At 42.7% G+C, this 23837-nt stretch overlaps 1 protein-coding gene across 2 annotated transcripts in view; it reads right to left on the bottom strand.

Moving 5' to 3' along the window:
* Positions 1 to 13064, bottom strand: part of dysf (neuronal PAS domain protein dysfusion) — a 57002-nt gene extending 43938 nt beyond the window's left edge. Inside the window, exon 1 of one of the 2 annotated variants that reach the window (XM_022789930.2) lies at positions 12111 to 13064. In XM_022789930.2, coding sequence (XP_022645665.1) covers positions 12111 to 12181 — 71 coding nt within the window. In that variant the 5' untranslated portion in view covers positions 12182 to 13064. The remainder of the gene's footprint in view (positions 1 to 12110) is intronic. The other variant, XM_022789931.2, reaches the window with a different exon arrangement.
* Between the last annotated feature and the right edge of the window lie 10773 nt (positions 13065 to 23837).

The following is a 23837-nucleotide window of genomic DNA, read 5'->3' as shown; positions in this document are numbered from 1 at the left end:
TATACAGTTAGATAAAAGTATAATGACAAGTGCTATAGAAATCAATCGTTCCGCACGAGTCCCTTGTGCGCTTTGATATTGAACAAAGTTATCATATGCCTCTATTCGTTCATGCTCTCACTCTATCTTTTTAACGTCCTACAGTAGAAATTTTAACCCGAATAGTATAATTAATATATACAACTACAGCCTAGCAGATTCTATAATTTGTTCGCTTGTTTATTTGTTTATATGTATTTGTGAGTGACGCTGCTATGTGACGCTGCGAGTGCGCTATACTGAAAAGCAAGTCTACCTGCGCTGCTGGCTAGGTCTGGCGATGACCTCAAGGTTTATGAGGGCACCCGGCCCGACTGTTCTCCTGAGAAGACGAATCATGTTAACGGTGACATGGTAACTCTACGGAAACCGTGTTGAACACCGAATAGCGAGTCGCTAATGGGGAGATGAACACGTAGTTGAATGAACCAACAGGCTTGCCCTAGCCACCATCCGTCTTACCCAACAGATGGATACATATATATTATAAATTTATCTATACTTCTAGTGACTTGAACGGCCATGATGAAAGGCGTTGATTGCCAAGAAGGCTGTTAGTAGCGAAAATGCTAAATCAAACAAATTACCATTCGCCGGCAACTTTAAGCTGGCAAAACTTCAATAAACGACAATAAAAAAAAAACAAGTTAAAAACCACAAGAGAGAAAGAGCGCGACTGTGCATTATGGATATTGATGGGGAGTGAAAAATAGGATATTAGACGCTCCCTCGTTTCTTCATTACGGTATTCTATTAGGATACCTGTATGAACAGCTTAAGAGCCGCATTAACTAGTGGGCATATTTAGCTATGCTTTCGAGGGACAGACCGCTAAAGAGCTGAACGTCTGCAGTGCTCCGCTTGGCTAGGGATGCTTTGACTAGATGATCGGCTGGCAGTTCAGATTCCTATAAATAATTCCTCAAACATTAGCTAGACGCTATAAGAAAGTCGACAAGAAGGCAAATCTAAGATGGCTCAAATACAATTTCTCGTCATTGACCAACGTTGCCGGCCATCTACGATAGCCAGAGGACGTCGTCAGTTTTTTCTGCTAAGCATCCTTATTTCGGACGTCACTCGTCTTCAACCCAGAGCTGGAAGTTTTCGGCTCAGTTTTCTAGTTCTGATTCTTGAGCAGACCGAGCCAGCTGAGTTCGGGATATTCAACAACGACGTAATCTCTAGAGGCCAATCGTCCAATGGCTAGGAGCAAAAATCGCATCACCAACAGGAGCTGAGCTTGAGGTTGAGCAATAGGACAGCTTCGTTTATATGGTAAGCTAAGCAAAATCGTAAGAAAATTAGTGCGCAGAAGAGGTGATAATATGAAGTGGCCACGAAAAGTAATAGAAATGACAACAAGTTATCTGGCCACGAGCAGAAGGAGTTACAGCGTAAAAATTATCTATCGCAAAAGCAAAATAATAACAATAATCATCATTAAAAATCATCGGGAGTGAACGTCATTCATGCTTTCGCTGCCAACCCTTTTAATATGGCCGCGGTTGTTTTGTTGTCTTGGAGTGCACCGAAGCGCTCCAAGTACATGAGAAAAATATATAGTTGGCCCTGGCATTCTCAACTGTTGAGCCAGAGTGCTTGCTACATACATATATATATATATATATATATATATATATATATATATAGTCAAATCGAGCTAAAGAACGAAACAGCGGAAATTGATATGAGGTGAAATGGGGAAGGCGATCCCATAAGGTGAAATTGATGCTCGGCAGTTCGGTTACCAGCAGCGACTGAAGCGTGGTTTACTATCTGCAATTGTCATCAGACCCCATGAACCAAGCTGAGCTATCCTTAGCTGTGTTATTTGCCCTCAAAAGTTAAGTTGACTTGAGAAGCCGTGAACTCGCCTACTTTCAGGCTTTCAATTCTGTTTCAATATCGCCATACGAAGGCTAAGGGCACTCGGTGTGTAGCTGAGTCATTGCTGGCACTGGTCACTAGTCCTCAGATGTCTCCACTCCACTTTGAAGCACCTCTTATGTGAAATACTATCGAAAGCATTGACGAACGAAAGCCCTAATAACGACCGCCTCCCATCCGTTAGAGCAATGAAATGGGGCAGATGACGAAGCGGCGACGCTTTCGGCTAGGTTTCCCGTCTGAGAAATGTTTCTGTTGTGGAACGATCGGGCCCTGCGCGACGTTGCATTTCAGTGTTCAGTGACATCAGCAGTAGGTCTGTTGCCAGATGGACCCGTCTTAATGTACAGTGCATGGAGAATCACAAAGGGTCAGTACGCCCTTCAACGACAACAATGCGGTGCGCTACACACACCGCCAATGGGCCGAGTTTTACCAATGGATGCCGATATATATCCCTTTTTCTAACCAGACTTAGGGAAACCTGTCGGTCGTTGTTGATTGACACGTAACTACAACATCAACCACTGATTGGTTTAAGGCAGAACCTAAGTTGAAATGGTTTAATTATTCGTTCAGTTCTGTCTTGAGCATTGGCGAAGTCACTCGAAGTGTGTCAAGCCAAACTTTGAGACCTACTAGCGACATCTATGGGTATGATTAGTAAAGCTTATAGCTACAGTAGGTATCCACGATTTACAAGGTTATTTACTTCATCGTAGCGCGAAAGAAGAGACGGACCATCGTACGACGAAACCACGATACAAGAGGAGTGGGTATCGATTCTTCATGTGAACGGCTACTGTTTTACATGCATCTATGCGAAACGCATATTCAGGAACGTGCCAATAATGACGGTTTAAATACTATAGTAATAAACACCTACTCTGAATTGGGGGTCTGATATAAATAATCTCCTATAAGTAAATCTAAAAATAAAACATACGCGACTCTTAAAAGCATAGAAAGAAAATTAAGCGCACGCAGCAGAATGCATAAAAACGCCACTAAGCGACCTCTTCCGAACCGAAGACCTGGTTTGTGCCTGATATCGTGCCGCTATTGTTAAGGTCACATCGTATACGCTGATAGATCGATATCGGCCAGATATGTGGCCTGTAGAGCAATGAGCTGTGTTTTATGATTGGGTTTTTCTCGGCCCGCTGACGTGGTGACTATTGCCAGAAAAATTTCTTTATTCGAATTGCCATCGGGTGTTCTCTAAACAATGTTTCAACAGAAGTTTTGCTCGTATCTGTCGTCGTCAACTTATGCAGTAGTTACTAATCAATGCAGGCGCAAAATGAAATCGAGAATAAAAATGAACTTACAAGAGTGCAGTTATGTCCGTGCCGTTACGTGGATATATCAATTAACAAAGCCATTTTCACTATAAATGTACAATATACTTAGCTATAGGCCTGCTATGATACTCCTACTCCATATTTCATTATTCCATGGCCTTTACTCGCGTGTGCCTGCTGATAACGTTTGTTCCTTCTGAATAATTATATTGCAAACACAAACAAATAGCGAAAGAATGTTCACAACAAACGTTCCTCCTTGTACACAAATTAGAGCCGTTATCACTAATGCATTCCTTTGTATAGACTGGAGATCATACTATAATTTTGATGGTTGCGTACTCTTATATAAGAAACTTATATGATCTTCTGTTGTGGCTGTACTTTCTTTTAGCTTCCTCTGATTTTTTCGGATATTATTTGCCAGTGGTTATTATCAATGTCCGTTGATATGAAATTCTATATCAATTTTTAGGATTCGCCCTTGGCTAGGAGCCGTTCTTACGGTGGTTGAACCCTTATTATAATGCTTCTGATCATGTGGTCGTCAAACAAACTTGGCATGATCAGTGTAATGGCCCAGTAGTCAACGTATTTGCCTGGCAACCTTTGGGGCACGTTGTGGAGTTCGAACCCGGACAGAAACAGACCTTGCTTCCTGCTGAGGGCAAGCCGTCTGAGCCAGACGGCGTACAGGTTTGTTATGATAGTGTGTAGGTTTGTCCCTTTGAATATCCACAAATATAGTGGACCTAAACTTAGTCACACTAGCCTATGTGACTTGTAATGCTATTAGTGCCATATATTACTCTATGGAACCGCTCATCGTGATGAGGTCATCAGTTATCAACTAGTTTATTAAATCCATCAAACGCTCGTAGTGCATGTTTCTACGACACGATTCATCATTCATTTGTCGACTTTTTCCCCCTTTTCTCTCTAAGATAAGCCTTCATTTTTTTTCAGCTTCATTCCGATTTGAGCTCTAATTTCAGATATTTGCAACCCGTAATAACGAGGCGATATTTGTCAGCGTAGCGTATTGATCTAATAATGATGACAATCATTGTCATAGCCATGAAGGCGGCACGGTAACAATTCGCCTGAGCTTCTGGTCAGAAGCGTCTGCGGGTTGGTGGTTAAAAAAAAAAAAAAAGCAATCTATACTTTATCCGCGCCATTTGGTCTTGCGTTTGAAGTACAGTAAATTTCAGCGTTTTCTTTGGTTGTTGGCGAGCTACGCGTTCGTTCGCTCGTTTATAAAAGAGACAGCGACCGAAACTTGGAAGTTTGATCAACTTAATAAACTTACGTAAACGTACGTATTATGTGTTTATGTAACGTAATGTGTTTAGTCTCAAATACTAAATTAGATGTTCGAGTGCATACGTATTGCGAATTAAACAGAAACTTAATTGATTACGCTAAATGAAGCCTTCCGAAGAACACGTCAGCTTCGGGACAAGTTGCGTACCAAAGCGATCGAATTATGCACTCGCCCAAGGCGGCTGGATAATTTATCCATCCTTGTTCAGTACGGTTCGCTAGATAATGCAAAGAAACTGAGCATTTGCCGCTTATTGGTTACTGTATTGAAGACAAGCGAATGCCCTAGATTCGTCTCATCTACACGCCCGTACGCGAGACCCACAATTTTAGTGGCCGAGCTACCTAAATAATATACTGCGGCCATGGTAATGTAAGGTAACGTAGAAAGCTCAAGGACGTTCCAATTACATTCATTTGATTCAATGTAACAATTTAATGAATGATAGAAACAGGCTTACGGACTCCCAACGATATACGTAGCTACGATGTGATTTTAAGACCAACTGTTCGTTATTTCGAGTGCACGCTCACGAGTTTGATTCATACTAATTAGTGTCAATATGTCCTTCGTCCATCCGTTTGAAGGTCAAATCCATCTTTTGAAATTTCGGACACACAAGCGGTTGTAGGCATTTGCCGGATCGTCGTGGGAGTCCAGTATGAAGCGTGGCTTGAGAGGGCCAATCGTCATAACGCTACTAGTGAATTACTATGTCTCAGTCGTATGGAACAAGCGGGCTTCAGGAGAGATTGACAACGAGAACAAGCTGTCCAGCTTTCGTTGAGATAGAGCATTAGTTCTGGCAGAATATCATCATGTGAAAAGCTTGTTACTTTAAAGACCTCCCAAGGTACGAGGCTCAGCACAAACAATCTAAACGAGTTGGGAATAAAAATATGCATCGCGTTCCCTGTTACTTTTGAGATTTTCACTTGAGATTCGAGCAAACACGCACAAGTAAAAAACCCTACTCTGTTCGGGTGGCTGATTGACTAATAAAACGACTGATAAAAAAAAAAGCTGACAGCGAGATAGGGGTACACGTACAACACAGTCAAGTAAGTCTAGCCCAAGTCCCTCGGCCGTCTCAGCAAATGATAAACGTCGGATAATTATCATTATTTTTTATTGTTAAGGTTATATCTTTAAGTATAATAACCCAGCTATGATGTATGTGAGCAATGTGCCGATACGCACGGACTCTCTATTTAATATATCTGTTGCGGTTAGGTAAAATATCACTCGCGCGACACAGGTCCCGCTGAAGCATTGTGAAATATACATAGGTCCGAGACGAATCAAACATGCCATATGTAATATCCTTCAAGGTACTCAGAAACGTCAAGGAGCGGTATAGGAACAATTTGGATTGCGTCGTCGTTTCTGCTTCATTTTTATGTGGCCGGTGGCAGGCCAATTGATAACTTATTGTTGTTCGTACCCTTGTTGTTAATTTGTTGTTGTGGTCACTTGAGACGAACGGTGAGTCCTGCCTCGATTGTTGGTAACCTGTCGGTTATTGGCTATCGCGGACCAGTACCATTGTTTAATGTTTGTCTTGTCGTCGATTATTTTCTCGGGGTCAAAAAATGACAGATGATCGAAGCCTCGATACAATAATGGCAGAAAGAAACTGTAGCAGCGGCTTGTCGTCTCTCGATACGGCAACTCGCCTGAAGCAACGGTGCGCTTACTAATCGATCGAATCGTATCAAGCCAGCGTCATCTTTACGGTAAGAAGCACAGAGAAAAATGATGTAGACTAATCAGGAACCGACAGGGAATCTGGAATTTTACCCTGACCTGTTGCTTGGCATCAATTAGAAAATCATTTCACGAAGCAGGCGCGAGGTCTAGGTAGCGCAGATTCGTATGATCCTTAACGTGATCACACGATTGATCCTACATCTGATCGACAGGATTATAAACAGCGATATGCGTACCAGACCAGTAACAGCTACTGTAATAATAATCTCTTATCAAAGTGGTACTAACTATTACATGGAAAACTAAACTAGCGGTAGCGTCAACACGTGCAGATAGAGCGATACGATAAAATTCGGCAAGAGCGCGTCAACTGTAGAAGTTTCTGGCAAATGGGGCAGGTTTCCGTTGTCCGACTCTTCCCATTTGTTGTTTTTTCAGATACAAACATTTAACAAACAAAACATAGTACATAGAACACGCTGCTGTATTGTTGCACGTTCCCTTTGCACGTAATCTTGTACATTGAGAGCAATATGCACGTACGTTGACAGAATCTGTTGAGCATTGGGTATTCGAGTACTATAGCTAGCTATCAGTATGCTAAAACTGCACAGGAACCTACAAAAAGCTTCTCCTCTACTTAACCGTCCTTCCATTAAACTCCATCAACCAGGAGAAAGCAGCATCAGGCCACTTCATCATCGTAGTTGTCGGCGCCACCAGAACCATCTAAAAACTCTGTTTACTCGATCGTTCTTTGACCGTTTTGGATCCTTCTCTCTCGCTCTTTCTTCTTCTCTCACGTTTTTGCTCTATCGTATTAGAACTTCCCCTGGTCGATTTTCGCCTACATCAAAGCGTCCATCGAATGTGATGGAGACATCAAATCGTTGCCGCAGCATCATCGTGGGGAAAGCTCTGGGGGAGTCGTGAGAGGTGCTGTAGTCTATAGCAATAGCCGGTGCACGGAAGCTACCGAAGTAAAGTTAAGTTCATTTTTACATCGATTCTCATCGCCGCTACCATTATGACAAGGGATGCCGTTTGGCAACGTTAGGTTACCCATGTGTTTGTTGTTTCGGCCGCTGCTTACGCGGCTGTGGTGACATGAATGTCAATAGCGTTCGTTCCACATCAGTGAGTTTCTTCGAGAAAAGCTAAAGATCGAGGCGACATAAAACGACGAGACTGAACGACAAGAAGATGTAGAAATCGTTCTTGTGTCATTGCAGCTCTGTTCGTTGTCGCAGTAGCAGTACAAGCAACTATGCCGGCCACGTAAAGCACCTCGTGCGCTGATGCCGTCAGCAAGAGCATCGAACCGCTCGCAATGCAGGCTCTTAGTAGAGAAGGTAGGGGTCTAACAGGCTAGTGAGCCTTATAATGGCGTATGGCGAGCCTCTGTATAGCAGTGCTGTGCTTGTTGATCGTAGCTGACAGTGTTATTAGGGGCTGTGATTCGGTTTCCAAAACTAGTCACAGTGTTCTGAGCTACGTCGGACCCGATGCAGAGGGAGGCTTTACCGCTGCCGCTCACCGTCATAACAGGAGCACGTCGGCGACGGCAAAGCTGGCCGTGGCGTCAAGAGGCGATTTGCGGGGTCGTATAAGAGGGAGAACCCATCGTGGGGTAACGGCAAAACTTTGTGGGAAAGTTGGGCCCAGGATGAGCTGACCAAAGCAACGGGACCGATACGAACGATCGACTCCATGAAAGTACGTTTCTTGTGCAACCATAGTTACCCAACGGTAACGCGGACGGTGCAATACAGAATGAGCGTTGTTGCTGTAGTGAAGTGCAGCGTAGCAAATAAGGGTAGAAAGCTCACACGTGTTCTGGTTAGATGAACCGCGCGGACTCACTGGTGGGGCATCGTCGGACAAATTTACACTGACAGAAGGCGAGATCGAGGTTATTTTGATTACAGGGAGGCGATGAGCAGATGGGTATCGGATTTGCCGTCGTTAGGCAGTTAAATTTTCTATTCAGCTTTGGTCTAATAAGATCTTGAAATAAGAATGATATATGATGCGGGTGATTGGAAAAGCATCTCCTTCAAGATGATTGTGCCTGACTACAATTTTTGTGCATTAGAGGGGCACTACATATGTGTAACACTAAGTATATGATGAATGCGAACGATGCTGTACGAGATCAACAAATACCCAACTATTGGAAGTGAACGCTTTTTCAGTATTTAGTATGATCTCATTATACGTATTTTCTAGTCGAATAAGCAGTGCTAGCATCTAACAATACAATCATCGCCCGCAACCGTCGACAAAGCCAAAAATGTATTACGTAAAGCGGTGGCAACTAAACTAAAGTTCTGTAACATTTCATATTTGTTATTTTCTTTTTTTTTTTTTTGTCAACGGTCAAATTGATCTGTGATGTACGCGCTGTCGCCAAATACCCAGCTGACATCCCGTTGATACCAATCGATATCGATCAAAATTGTCATTGGATGATGTTCGTTAGCTCATCGGCCCTTATTTTACCAGTAGTTTTGCTACGAAACACTGCGAAGCGCCCAGTTACCATTTGACTTTGGCAATGTATTTCCTCAAAGGTACGTGACTGTTTTCAGGATAAGAAGTCCCCATCCTTACATCGCTTCCAGGGCATTTCTTATTATTGCAGTAGATTGGATTTACCAGTAAGTTGCGGTCCAGCAGACGTTGTTGATTTAATACCCATATCGGCGCGCGGCCACGATCTTACGTATTGGTGGCCTATATGATTGCTACCCGCAGACCGTTCAAGCAAATTTGTAACTTTGCTCTGTTCTATGCAAGATTGGCGTACAGTGATGGCGCGCTGGCACCGTTTACTAAAATTCTAAATCATAGTCTCTAGCCAGTTGTCGGGTCAGTAGCCGTGTCTACCGTCATGGCCTGCAGCAGGACAAAAGGACGCTGGAATTTACGCTCGCTGCGGTACCGCTGCAAGCTCAACGCGCAACTCGAGAATAAATATCGATTGAAATATTGTTGTTATATAGCAGTGCGATTCGTTAGACGATTTGGCTGTATCAGGAAATGTTTTTACGGCATGGGCTAGCTGATATGCAGAGGCTTGACGGTATGCTTATGGTGCCAATCTAGTAAGCGACCTCAAAATCTCGTTATATTTTTATGGTCACATCTGAAGAAATCCGATCACAAATAAATATGTTTCGGAGAAGCGATTTTAGGTAGCAACGGGCAATTGACTGAATTCCGGTAGGTTCCCGTGGTGGCTCGGTAGGTAACGGATTTGGATGCTAATGTTAGGGGCACGTTGTGGTCCAGGTTCGAACCTAGGCATAGACAGATTTCGTTTCGTGGTCCGGACCGGACATACAACTTGAAACATAGAGGTACACGAGCTTAACATATAGTATTATTAATATAGGTAAAAAGCTACCTTACGCTATGCTGTAAACGTTCATAATTTTCATTAATGGATAGCATTAAATATGGTAAACTTACTCTGTTTAGTGATAAACCGAAACGGTAGACTATTTCCTGTAGAGCTTATATAGAACGAACTGTAGAGGCCAGTTCTGACTGTCAAAACAAGCTGCTGTGGAAAAATGCGATGAAGGTCCTATGACAAGCGTACAAGACCTTCGCAGGTTTCATGGGTGATCAGACACTGCTAATATTAACGGTTTTGAAGCTATTGTTCGGAATATTGTTTAAATGCGCCAGCAGCTACAGCCAAGCGATTAGAAGGCAACCAAAAAAAAGCGAGTAAAAATGGTTTTATAATGATTATCTTCCAATATCCAATTCGGGCAGCGGTAGCCTTTACGGTGTATTTTCGCACGTGAAATTTGAAAAGCGTCAGGCGTTCGTTGCAGTGGTCGTTTCGGTAGGGGCCTAAGGCCAAACAAAATAAGCAAATCATACTTTGAATTGCGTCAATTGACTTTTAATGTCTGAGGCAGTGGAGAAGTGGTGGCGTTTACTGCGCGCACAGGTTCGCGCTGGACATCGATGTCCAACGGAATCAGCTCCCTCTTCCAATAGGAGCTCTTCATGCGCTTTGTGTATAAAAGCCGCTGGCGTTTCCAGATATCGCGTACACGACACTCAAAAGCGTTATAGCAGAAATCGTTCTTATCCAGCGACAATAGGGCAATCGTTAAAATGTACGAGGCTCGGTGAACTAGCGGCCTCGCGTACCAATTTCGTTGGACGACTGCATAACGTGAGCATCGGTGTAAGCGGTCATCGATGTCATTGTCAAGAAGACTAAGATAAACATACAAATAAAAACGCTTTTCAACCGCATTAAAAAGGAAACGTAAAGTTCTATTGTAAAGCTTGCTTGTTATGCCGAAACGGTGCGTAGTTAGCGTCGAAATAAGTTAGTCATCAACAGGTTCAGTTTTTTCTTCTTCTATCTCGACCCATTGTAAGAGTGCGGTCGTTGAAGAATGCCTGAAAAATAACCAGCTTGGTAGAGTTGTCAAAGCGCTGTTGGGCAGCGTATTCGGTATGGCATGGGGAGTATCCTAAGTACCTGCGACTGTTCAAAAGCTTAAGGCTGATCTCAAGAATGGTCGGCTCGACTTGGATATGGGTGTGGAGCTTGGAGTATATCTATTCTTCGCTCAGGAATACACTCAAGAAAAAGCCGTCGACATCAGCAGCAACCCAAGAAAAGGTGGAGCACATAAACCGCTTGATGAGGCCGAACTATCATTTTTTGGGTCCTTTAGCTCCGTTAATCCTCCCACAACTATCCTTATGCGTGAAAAAAAAAGGACAAAGTTAAACAGCTTCGATTGACTGTGTCGTTCTAGTGATACAACAACGGCACACCGGACAATAGCGACAACAAACGGCAAATACCCCGTCTTGTGAACACCCAAGAATTGAGAGTCACTCAAGAGCTCGGATCCAAGGGACTAACTAATATTTAGCTCTTCGTTATACAAAGTGACACCCATCGAAATACAGAGACGTCGTGATCGCATCCAGATCGCATACAGAAAAACGACTTTTCTTCAATGGCACTTCGACCGTTGTCGATCGCGATACCTTTCACATCTTTTAGCTATAGCCTCCGATATGACAGCGCCTTACGAGATCGCCCACTAGAGACGCAAAAGAGAGCCAAGCAGGGCCTAAGACGCAGTCTAAAAGCGCTACACGGACAAGCATCTCATCTTTTTGGCCTTCAGTTCTGAAACGCTATAAGTTTCACTATATAGGTCTACTGGGTATCTCACTTTGTTATCGCATTTGTTACTTAAGAGTTATACGGCTGCGAACGTACCGACGTACGTTGTTCTTAACGGTTGCAGATCGCTGTAAGTCGCGTGAAATTATGAGGCAGCAGATGTATTTTGAGAAAATGAACGAGAGCAGATCATAAAAAGGGCGCATGTAGTACGTATCGCACTGTGTTTTGCAATGTATTGTAGTGCGTATTTTTTTTTTTATTTTACTGTTTTTTGTTTGCTAATGGCATGTATACCTGAGCAGGATGGTACGTATATGGACAGTGGACAAAATAAGCTTAAGGTCTGCCCAATATAAATAATAGGGACGCTCAAAAGAGTCCTGATCGTAAAGAAAAAATGCGCAACACGCGTCTGCTTTGCGCCATACTTCTAATTAAACGTTTCTCTAAAATGCAAAGCATTATCATGAGAACTGCAGGCAAACGTCTCGAAAACCCTAACGCTTAAACGGAGATGGATAGGAACAGATAATTCTACGAACGATACCTATTTTCAGCGTTACCGGCAGTACAGATATGACTGATTCGAGATATGGCTTTCTCGACTGGTTGTGCATCAATATACCCGTATAATTGCTTCATTATATTTACTACTACTTACCTGCACATTTGTAGAAGATTCTGAGCGGAACCGCCCGAAGGCGTGCCGGCGGTTAACATCTGTGACATCATATTCTAACCGTTACGTTTATTTCGTTTCCAACACTTCAGGATCCACTCGGATTGGTGGATTAGGCCCTCAAACTCTACAATCGCACCAGGTGCCGGCGGTGATATACGAAGTCATGCGGTACTTGTAACCTACTATCACGGTGCCCCCAATCCAGTCCAACAGTTCGTTCACCGAGTCCAACAATTCCAGGTCTCCTGATTCCGTCAGTAACTAAGTGTAATTAATCCTCGTCGCAGCCTGTCTTTTTTTCGTCGTTTTTAGGTCGTTTTTGTACGAATCCAAGGTTCACAATGTCTGCAAGCACACAGCTCACAACAAGTATCGCACAAGTCATAAAACACACTGAATGAGGCAGTAACAAAACTCTCCTGGCATCGAGAACTATTCGTAGCCGCACTCAATCTCGTCTTCGTCACAGATTTTTTGTGTTGCCAAGATTAAACCTCTGTTAACTTACTGTTAGTCTCCATCAACTATACACAGTTCGTGCTAACTCAACTTTTCAGATTTCAACCACAAGAGTAACTTATTTCAACTTGCTTGTCCTTGTAGATCCTCACACAGTAATCACTGTAACTGACTTACTTACTGCTGTGTTTCGCGCACACCGCAGCCTCCTTCAGTACAGCACAACCGAGCAGCTTGGACGCGTCGAAGCCCATCAATTTCTTTATTGTACAGTCGATTCTTCTTACTAATACCAATAGTCGTCGTCGTCGTCGTCGTACTGATATTGCTGCTGCTACTGCTACTGCTGCATACGATTCTTCAGTTACTGTCGCTACCAGGCAGCTAGTAAGCTACGATTGCGACAAGCTCTCTGCTTCACACGGACTCCCTGCCGACACGCGGTCAGGAACGTTCTGTTAGCGATCACGGAGCGACTCCGCCAACCGGAGCTTTGCGGCCAACAGCGTCGTTGCCGCGGCAACACGGCTACCGTAGCAGCCGTCGCGACCAGCAACGGGCAGTACCTGCTGCTGCAGCGGCAGCGTGTGATGGGCGGGCCAAGAGGCGGTGCTAAATCGCTAGCTTGCTAGCAGATTCGCCGGCAATCGTCGCTCTGGCTGACCAATTACTGGTAGCAGTGAGCGAGTGGTCGCCAAGATCGTACTGATGCTGCGGTTGACGTCGGTTGTCGTGACGGTAGCGCTGCAGTAGCAGCAACATGCGGTGTGGCTATGTGAGCCGCGTCAAGACAGACAGAGAGAACACGCGTTTACAAAATACCAAGACAGATACGCATAGAGACACACGGACACACAAACAAACACAGCCTGTACCACACCGGTCACGAGCAGCGGCAGCAGCTGCGGTCGAAGTCGTAGCAGGGCAGCGGCAACTGCTCAGCCCGCGGCAGTCGAACGTCAGCAGGCCTGAGCGTCAAGAGACTGCTGGATAGAGTGGTGGATAGAGCGTGACGCCGATTGAACGAGCTAAGCACGAGCTAGCTGACTGGGTCTACTAGATCGCAGGCGGAGAAAGCGAGCGACTAAACGAGAGAGATGTCTTGACGCTTCCACTTCGTCTCCAACTTCGTCCTTTTCGTCTTCTTGAGGCAAGTAACAGATGACGAAACAGAAAAGAACAAGCCACACGACGAAAAACCCGTGTAGTACGATCGCAGATATGACAAACTGACTACGATTGGCGCCACGATCACTTTACTACTACGATGACCAAGCCTTGAATCGCCGTCAGCCGCCAAGCGTGCTTCTCTCGTCGTCGAGCGTCAGACGCCTCGCAGAAGCGAACGCGACGCGTTTGCCACTAGCGACGTTTCTCTCAATGAAAAAGAAACGAATAAGTCGTTAAGGTCTAAGCAATTCGCTTCATTGCCATCGGTATCTTCGTCGTCACCGTTCATTTATTGGGATGAGCTAGAAGTGATGGTGCTTATATAAGTGAAGGCTATATGACTGTCTACAAGAGGTTGATTCTTTTGGCAGTGAGAACAGCAGCAGCGGCAGCGGTGGCGACGGCGGCCGCAAGGGAAAGAAAAGCAGATTTTCTGCTGCCTGTTGTAGAACCTAGCGACTTTGTACGATGACAATGGTCAAGCTGATCCCGCTCAAGGCGGACACGCCATAAGCCACGAACAGAGTTGGTCGGTTTTTGTTTTGTCGTTGTTTTTACATTGATCTCGTTGTTACTGTTGTAACAAGAATATATGAAGGTATAGGTCTACGGTAAAAGGATCGGCTCATTTTCTTTTACTGGTCAACTAAACTGGGGACGATTATTTGTTCGGAGATACTCTTGGCAATATACTGTCGAAGAAGCTGACTTGACCACTCGAGAAAGATGCTCAGATGACCTCAAAAGCATAATCAGAAGCCGTAACGATCGGAGCGTATCCATATATTGATAGTTTATGGATGAATGCCTCCTAGACTACAGTATTAAAAAAAAATTAAAATGGTCATCTTACAGTAAGTAGAGTGTATAATAATGAATAAGAATTGAATTTGAATGATTGGCTCCGGAGATCGCTCAAAGATCGTACCGTAGCTGCAAAATGCGTCAAAACGTAATACCGATAAAGTCGTAAATCTGAAGGAGAAGAAGTGGCATTTGTTTACAGCAGAAATAAAAAAATAGTCCTGTTACTTAGCGTTAGGAAAGTTATTTAGCGAGATACGCGTAAATACTAATATCTGATCGTACCATCTGGCGCTCGCACAGTGCACAGTTTTGCCACTGATCATCCTCTAATAATAAACAAACATTCACAAATATTAAACGTAAAAATTGAATTCACTTCAACACCTCCAGAGACACGAACGCATACCAGTCGAATAGCGATATCGTCTGGTGATCCAATATGTAACAAGTTGTTCCGATTTGCTTAAACCATTTCCCCTTTTGCGTGCAGAAAACGTTGAGGGGGTCAACCGGTGAGTGCCCGATACCTTGGGCTGTGACAGCAGCGGCGAATCTGAAGCGTGATTCGGTAGCAAGCATTCTCTGTGGTAGCGCTCACGATTTGCTCCCGGCACCACCGCGTTCGCTATTATTGTCGATTTCAGTATTATTATAATACTATCATAATACTATTCGAACCATCAAAGCATCCACCATTCAGTCCATCACCTTCACTATATGCCGATCGAGACCCCCAGCGTGGGGGCGCGAACGAAGCTTCCGTAGGAACTGGTTCTTCGTCTATTTGTTTCGCTGGTGCTATGAAGTACTAAACTGCGGGTACATAGATATTATAATATCTATTCCATCACCTTCGACACGTCGGCTTGGCGACGACGACGACGTCGCTCTTCTTCATCGGTAAAGCAAAACCACACTCTGCCAGGATGCATGCGGACGCCAATGAAGATCACAACAAATAAGCTAGACGAACAGCAACAACGATAATGACGATGGTAACAGCAAGCGCAGCCTGAGCGTCAGGAACAATGTTCAATATTTGAGTTCCAGTTGCGTGCTGGCAAAGTAAATATGCGCTCACTTTTTTCTTGTTTCTAATTCAACAAGGGCAAATGCACGAACAGGTCCTTGCAGGTGAACTTGGATGATGATTCTTTTTTCCAACGCCCGTCATGCACCCTTTGCCCGGTATTGCCAACGGCCACGCCGTACAGCCACCCTTCTCAAATGCGTCACTCCCGATATCTCTGTCGTAACGGGTGGGGGGAGAGTGGGTTTGACATCGAAATTCATCTTCATCGTAGTAGTTTTTGATCACGATGGTGCTTCATGGGAAGGGATGCGACCTGATCTGCGCACATATCCGAAGTTTATTAAACTGTTACTCCATAATCGACAAGAGTAGCAAGTTAATTTACTTCTTGCCTTCTTAGCAGAATATGTTTTTTGCTAGTTTGATGCTTGTTATTATAAGCAGCGGGGTTTGTTGTGCGTCTAAAAATTCAGGCAGGCTTCAATCGGGTACGGACGGATCGACTGCCCCGCGGAATGTCGCCGCGTCGTAACAGAACAAAGTGAATAGAAGTCGATGATAAGAACAGCATACATTCAATTAGCCGCAATTAGTGGTTAAAAATTGAAACAAAAAAAAGTGCTCTGATTGAGCTGGGTCAGAGATATGACTCATTAGCCAGCAGAAGTCGTGCTCGATTAAGCCAGTTATCCAGCCTTAGCTTCAAGAGTTCATTGAACTTATCGATAAGTTCCGCCATCTATAATAAGAGCCACAAAAGCGTAAACAAGTTTGGCTTCCTTTTCTGTCTGCTACTGCTGCTGTAGCGATTGGTACAAATACCAACTATGGTATATGTTTATCCATGATAATAACGGATAATTACAAGTTTACAAGAGCAGTTACGGTGTTGAACTTATTACTTGTTCGTATGTTCTAACTGTTTGGATGAAATTATCAATGGAAAAATAACCCAGATGCATTTCAGCTTCGCGTAGGACTACTCGCCGAGCTAATCAAGCATCATGTAAAGGGATAATCTTGTACGTATATAATAAATGCTTCGAGTTGTTTATATCCGGTTCTGGCGTTAAGCGATGCTTCGGGCAGCTGGCCCCCCGTCACAAAGCGAATCCGGCGAAATGGCAAAGGTAGATATCTGTCATTGAAAATATTAGCTACTGGTTATTGTTGATATTCCGTCTATAAATAACGACCCATCAATGTGCTCATCGATACGCGCTCATAGACGATTAATATTGAAGCTAAATGGAGCGAAAGGACAGCAGCCGCCTTATGCAGGCAATGATAGTGCTACAACTCATAGTCAGCCGAGTGAATTGGCACATGGCCATGACTTAAAGCAATGGCGTAGAATTTTTTTTAACAACAAACTCTATTAACGCTCTATTGTTAGTAATTAAAGTTATCGTTCATTATAGTCATGCTAGTTCTGACTGCATCCGAGGGTCGGTTATGGCTTTTTATTTTACCTAAAAAACTCATTCCCTGAAATGGTTTTGTCAGTCTCGAGGCACCAAATTCTTCCACGGGCACGATCCATATAGTCGTCATGTGAAGAATCATCTGGTCGAGATTTCACCGATGTTCGTAATGATATGATAGCTTCGATTGAGACACGATAAAATATAACGGAACTAACTGTTCTAACGAGTTCTAACCAGCGCGGAGCGACGGCACCATTTGCTTTTCCACACGATTAAATGTATATGCGTAGACATACTATTGTGTTTCGGACTCTGATCGTTATCAGACGGTGTCGATGTATCAACGCTACGCTTCGTGATTTCTAATTGCAACACGATTTCGGAAACGGCTAGCGCCGTCTTCATTACGTCAGAAGCGTACTAGTAAGCCACGGAAAAAGTCCCGAAAGTCAGGAAGTAATAGCGAAATTTCGAAAAAAACAATGAGATACTATAGCTTAATCTTTCTCAAACTAGTGAAAACAACTGTTTTAGATGACGGTCCTGCGGCTAATTAAAACGGGCGCAATAACGACAAGAAGGCTTGTCTGTCCTATCATGCGTTTCAATAAAGATAAGTCGCGTTGTGTTGAATCGTTGTTTCACGCGATTACCGCCGGGAGCCATAAAACAGCAGCTACTATTAAAAACTGCTTGAAAATATAACCTTTGGAAGATCCAATACGAAACTTGAGTCCTTTTCATATCTTCTCCCTCATCGTCTAAAAAGGTCCAACGCCCAAGACGCTTGTAGAGTCCAATCGTTTGTGAAGATCAGAGTATTTTACCATTGAAGCCATTCTGCACGACGGACAGACAGTGTTAACTTCTGCAATTGGAGGGTTCAGGTCATGTTCGTCTTACGACTGCCTATACGCAGTCGTTTGACTACAGTGTCCCTTGACGTACCCGCCAGTGCTGGTCTAATAAAAAAAACATACACGACGAAGCATTTAATACGGTAAGCTTATTATGTTGCCTAACTGATGTAAAGCTATTAAAATTTCTAATATTATAGCTCTCTTTCAATCGTCTGTCCATAGTAATAATGCACGTAAAGTTAGTTCCGCCATAATGAACTTCGACCGGTGCCGCTGGTTCTACAATTAAATGGTAAATACTCAACCGAAAAGTAAGGTCTAGGTTTAGGAAAAAAATTTGGGAAAACAGCATAGCTGGTAGGTAGGTAGGTGATCAGATTTTATTAACGCAATAGTAATGTTTAGCTATGTGCAATTGTAACGGGTGCATATCATTATAGCTTACGAGTGCAGACAAACCCTTCACTGATCTGCCTCAAGGGAATATTGTCTGACTTCGGACACTTGCGGTGTCCTTTGAATTTTGAACAAGCACAAGGCATAACATCACGGCTTTGATGTAGTTCTAAATATGACAATGCTACGCATAGGCAGCCTGTGTCAAAAAAATCACGATTTAACACGGACGTATTTTTAGGGTTACTTTGTTTATCCATATACACTCAGTAGTATCAGTATTCGAAAACGGGTCTTCGTTTATCAAGAACAAACAAATGTTGTCAGTGGTTCCGTGTGTTCGCAGTGAAAGAATCCTTATCCCGAAATTCGTCCATGTTGACGACATGATTGACAGTCACTTCTAATCTCTATGTAAAAGCGGAGCTGAAATCTGACGTTTATATTTTTGTTTTTAGAGACGATACAAGTATGAGCTATATATCGAATAAAAATATGTTTAATGATGTTTTATTCTAGCACTTCAACTGAGGGTCGGTGACCCAGGACCTCGAGACCGTTTCAGCCTTTCTGTTTGCTAAATTGAGAGCACGTAACGGCCGCTAGCAGTGGTGAATCGCCGTGGTGGCACGGGAGTGGAATAATTGATTTAATGAATAGGCCCAATAACGATAGTTAATTAATTAATTGAGAGTATGATATACATTAATGTGTAGTAATAATAAACAGATTATTAACTGTCAATTTATAATAGACGGCAAGGGTGACAAAGATAAACAAGAATGATTATGATAATGATGATACTGTCGCAATTCTTATAAAATTTGATTCATTTATACATATAGAAAAAAAAAAAACGTATGGCGACAAATGCGTTCCACTACGAAAGATTGATATACTCTCAGAATTTTAATTTAAGACTTCTATGTTTTTTTTTTTGTAATATCGCAGTGTTATTAGCAAGATGGTAATATTTTTGTCGGACTTTTAGAAATTTTGAATTGACTTTCAATTATTTCATGCTAGCAAGTACTAGTAAGTGCTAGCAAGATTGTTTTCCAACTGCTGATCAATTTATGATAATATGATAATATGATCATAAGTTCGTTGTCTTATATATGTTTATAAGTTAGGGTGTAATTTAAACCTCGAAATGACGAAAGATGATACTACGTCTGGTGCGTTTCATTTAATTGCAGCGTCATGGGATAGACAGAATCGGCCACGAGGAAAGTCCTCGGATTCCGGTTAACGTTCTTCGTGTCAACTCAAGTAGCTAAAGGTTTTATAACGGACAGTGGAGTATTTCATTATTTCACTTCATTATGAGCAGAGCTTTGCTTCGACTGAGTGCGATCATGACGATACTCCGTAGTAAATAAGTAATTCGATAAAGAAATAATGACACGCTATCAGTCAAAGAAGTACATCGAAAACGCGGATAAGGCATTTTAGCGGGGCCGAGTTCCCGCTAAAATTCAAACCCATTCCTGTGCCATTGAATTTCACTTTTTGCCCGTATCGATTAATGGTGAAGAGAGTATAAGAACGCAAGCTAGTAGTTTTGAATGAGAAAGAAAACAGCCGATGTTACCATTTGGATTCTTTTTACTTATGCAAATTCAACAATTTCTTCATTACGTATATTGGAAACTACTGTAGGGTAAACGGCGAATTCTATTAATTTCCTGGTCGCTATTAGTGGGCGTCCAAGAAAAAGTAACGACGTTTTTACTCCGCGCATTGGCTTCAGGTGTCATCCATTGTTGTCAAAATTATCTCAATAAATTGAACCTGTCTGAAATTTCTCCAGCTCAAAATCGATTTCAGCGCGCATGTCCGACGGAAGATATCCAATGTCGATGTCCTTTTGAGTCCCATAAGAACTGTTGTGGGGCTTCAGTGGGCTTATAATGAACTAAATATAGAATTAAAAAAAATGGAAAGAGCCAGATATTCATACTGCGTAGGCGTTAAGTTATTTGATTAAAGAAGTTGGATGTCAGCATTGAATGCTACAACACAAGGTCGGTCAGAAAACGGTCTAGTTTTTCTTTTTTTTAACGTACTCTATATGCTAATGACTTTTCGAAGAGACTCATCTTTTAAGTAAGTTTTTTTTTATCTTGCATGGCTTCCCCCCACCGTTTGGGCAATTGATGGATTTTTTGGAAAAGTAAGGGACCATTGATGAAAGCGATCTATTCGTACGCCCGTTTCTAGGCTTTTACGTTCTGCTCTGAATCGTTGCTTTGGATTATGTTTGTCTATGTTGCACTTGAACAGATCGATCGATGAAACAACCTCCGGGGTTAGTGCAGGGGACTTTCCCGCCTATAATTTGTCAGAATTTTGAGATCAACGTATAATAATTCTGCATGTTATGTTTTGCATTTCATATTACTCTTCATAGTATACATACAATACATGGACTTGCGTTTATATTATTGACTAATCCAACTGTCCCCTTGCGACAGCGACTATCATACCACTAAGAATATCTGGCAATAATCCTTGGCCGTCGTTCACTGCTATTACGACATTTTTTTGTTAATAATTCCTTATTTAATTTTAATTTTTTAGTTGAAAAATAAACAATTGGAACCAATCAGTTTGGAACGGCACCGCCAATCAAGCAGAGATTTAACAGTCCAGACAATGCGGCAAGTTACAGGCCTAAAATACACCGCCATGGATTTCACTCAACGCGCGCGTCGTTGTCGCCACTATTATAAGCGCCCAGTAGGCGCTTCCTCCGCAGTCGGCGGCCGCCGCCGCCGCCGCCCACACAAAGGAACGACAAAACTATCAATAACGAACAATTTCAATGATGGCCACCTGTGCGCAGAAACAGCATTGACAAGAACGTTTTTACGCTGACGTTATGGGGGACGTCGAGGTGGGAGGACAAGCCACAACAAGACACTTGAACGTAGCTACGAGTAGTGGTGTATTTAGCCGTTAACCAACGACTACTATCGGCTTGTGGCAATACAACAACAATTGACTGCCACTGCCTGCCTAATTTCGATAGGCGAGCGAGCAGTAGGGACGCTGGGCGACATTTGCACGAGAAAGGAAAGGTCAGAGGAGATCAGAACCGAGGCCGTCTCTACAGGTGCAGCTGATACTGTTGTGTTTGACAAAGTGTAATTTGGTCGGTAGTCGCCAACCGTCGTCGTCCAGCAGCAGTATTCGACTCGATTTATCTTCACTGCGTAATATCTATAAAAGTAAACAATGTTAAAATTTGCATGACGGGAATGAGGAAAATGGGTGTGCAATCTGTTGATCTAGCCATGATCAATAGAACGGGTGGATCGTTAATAGACCGTAGTAGTAATAATAGGCGGCCGTAACGCTAATCACGATAATTAGAAGTCAATCTATACCATATTTGGACGTATAATTTAAACCTTGTCGTTAGAATTTCAATTTTACGGCTGCGGCCGCCGTATCCACTACATCCGTAGCCCTTCCCGCTGCGATGGCGTCGTTTTATTGAAATAAGCTTTCGAATGTGTTTACGTTCATTCGGCTAAAGCGTACGACTCAGTTCTCCCCGGCAAACAAAGGCTTTAGCCTAATCTCAATTGCCTTATACTATTCTAGACAGGCAAGTCACATTCTACAAAATTATTCCCTTTTAAGCTACAACGTATTGTGAATTAGAACGTAACATGCTTAACTTCTCGTTTCGTTCAGCGCCACGCTTATCTAAAAGTACACATATATATTTAGCTGACAGCTAGAATTCTCGTGGTATAGCAAACGCTAGAATTGTTTAAAAATAGAAAAAAAAAATCAACACACTGGACCAGGACGAGATAGTACAATTTATTTACATAGCAATTACTACCTATAACCTTACCGTCGTTGGGTCGACGTCGACCTGAACTATGGTCCTTTTTACACATGAATTTCACACTCATAATAACTATTTGTACATATATACAGCATATATGTTGGCTTCTTGTAAAATATTCTACTGCGTTCACTGTTGAACGTTCAAAAGAGTTCTTGACAAGCTTTCATAATCAGTGATAGTTTTTTCTAGAATTGAGCTATCAGAAACAGGTAACCGAGTCGAGACAACGATGTCTTGATAAAATAAAAAAACAACGTTAGCTAAACCAAAGTAGTCCAACATGCGCCAAGTGCGGCCATTTGTTGATTGAAGACTAGCAATAGTGGTCTCGATCTGCCTGGCCCGACCGGGAGTTGTGTGAGCTCGCAAGCTATCTATTGTTGTCTGAACGAATGGCGTCCTGATCGGTTCCTCCTATTTTTTTTTTGCATTGTAGCCACCTTAATCAGCTAGCAAAAAAATTCATTTCAGTAATACACCAGTAAAGACAAATAGATGTATTGTATCTCCGCGTAGGTTAAGAAGGTGGTAGGCGGGAGTAACGCACAAAAATTTGGCAACGAATTGTGACGTTTAACTAGCAAATGCTATTTATTATATATATTATTATGGACTAGGTTGCGCGTTCTAATGACGTCAGTGTTATGCCGTGTTTCTACATTTATACAACAGCTCCGTAAATTTTGTATAGCGCATCTTTTCAGTACAAACATTTGTTGACGCTATGGAATTAGAACATCATGACCCAACACAATAAATTGTCCTCTTATGCACAGCTGAATAGGAGGATCTTCTTAGGAACTTATCCTCACGTAAACCTGGAAAGATACGTGGAAAAGTTGTTGACGTTGTCTACGGAGTGTTTTAGCACGTTTCACTCGTCGATCACAGTCGTCAACTGGATAAGGTGATTGAAAAAGTCCAACTATTCATAGAAACATTTATGAAAGTATTCAACAGGAACAAAATCATTTAATATCTCACTGATATTCGTAGTCATTCACATGGCAGGTGCCTTATTGCTTTCAGAGCGGTACTTTAAAACAAGTATGAACCACAACGGTTTGTCTGATTCTGCCTGAACATCTAATCGAAATATAGATATGACTCGTAACAGCGTCAATAAACAGATATATTATATAATGTTTACTTTACATTATTCAAATCGCTTAAATCCTGAACCTTTATCACGTACACCGTCCTTTACCAGTATCACGGCTTATTTACTTTCGAAGATCCCTTTCTACGAGACTATGTGTAAGTGAACACAGTGTACAGCAAAGAGTATCCAGCCGAAAGCCTGCCAGTTCAATTCATTATGTCGAAACTATGGTGTTTTCATCTATCAGTCTTATTGATAACGCTCGAAATCATCAATAACATATAGGTGCTCGCTCGCAAGCAAACGGGTACGAGGGTACAGGCCACGCGCGCGTACTCCTCACTCACTTCCACCGTGGCGGCTCCCTACGAGTCCGCCGGCAAACGAATTTCGAAAACTGGAAAAATACGATGTTATACCTCTTTTTGTTTTAGTCCGCTTCATTATGTCGATTTACATATGTTAAATGTGTCTTTCTACTTTAGCGATACGCCTGTACGTACGTAAAATACGGTATGTCGCCTTTAAGCCCAAGATAAAGCTAGATATAATAGAAGTGTTTATAAGAGACGGCAGTGCTTCGA

The sequence above is a fragment of the Varroa destructor genome, unplaced genomic scaffold (genome assembly GCF_002443255.2).
Source record: "Varroa destructor unplaced genomic scaffold, Vdes_3.0 BEIS01000002.1, whole genome shotgun sequence".
In the NCBI taxonomy this organism is placed as follows: Eukaryota; Metazoa; Arthropoda; class Arachnida; order Mesostigmata; family Varroidae; genus Varroa; species Varroa destructor.
This window is presented reverse-complemented; position numbering and strand designations above follow the sequence as displayed.